Source organism: Asparagus officinalis, unplaced genomic scaffold (genome assembly GCF_001876935.1).
Source record: "Asparagus officinalis unplaced genomic scaffold, Aspof.V1 AsparagusV1_Un764, whole genome shotgun sequence".
Lineage (NCBI taxonomy): Eukaryota > Viridiplantae > Streptophyta > Magnoliopsida > Asparagales > Asparagaceae > Asparagus > Asparagus officinalis.
The window spans coordinates 1-430 of record NW_017973023.1 but is presented as its reverse complement, the minus strand read 5'-3'; the positions used below and the strand labels follow the sequence as shown (position 1 = coordinate 430).

Genomic DNA, 430 nt, shown 5'->3' with positions numbered 1-430 from the left:
AGTCTGAAACAATGCCACATTATGCTTTGTAGATTGCTGAGCATAATAACCAGTTGGTGCTGCAACCCACCCGTAATTACCATTCTGCCCCTCAAACCCATTAATAGGAGTAGCATAAGGGATTGAAGAAGAAGAAGAAGCAACACCACAGTGATCACTGCTATTATTACTCTGCTCCTGCTCTTGCTGTTGAAGCACCCCATTGCTCCAAACAAGCCCATTGCCAATGCTAACGCCATTAGAGCCAAAGTCCATATTAACCCCCGATGAAAACAAGCCAAACCCTAACCCTTGATGCTGCTGACTATTTTGTTGCTGTTGTTGGAGAGCGAGGAGAGACCAGTAATCTTGTTCAGATGGGGACCTGAGAGGGAGGACGGAGAAGGCCAAAGTGGAGTCGTGGTCGGAGGAGGAGCATGAGGAGGTGTTG

General features: G+C 47.7%; 1 protein-coding gene across 1 annotated transcript; it reads right to left on the bottom strand.

Moving 5' to 3' along the window:
* Window positions 1-3: 3 nt before the first annotated feature.
* Window positions 4-426, bottom strand: LOC109828144 (the record flags this gene model as incomplete). Its single annotated transcript, XM_020395177.1, has 1 exon — window positions 4-426. A coding segment is annotated over one exon (423 nt), but the record flags the coding sequence as incomplete, so codon positions are not given.
* Window positions 427-430: the final 4 nt, after the last annotated feature.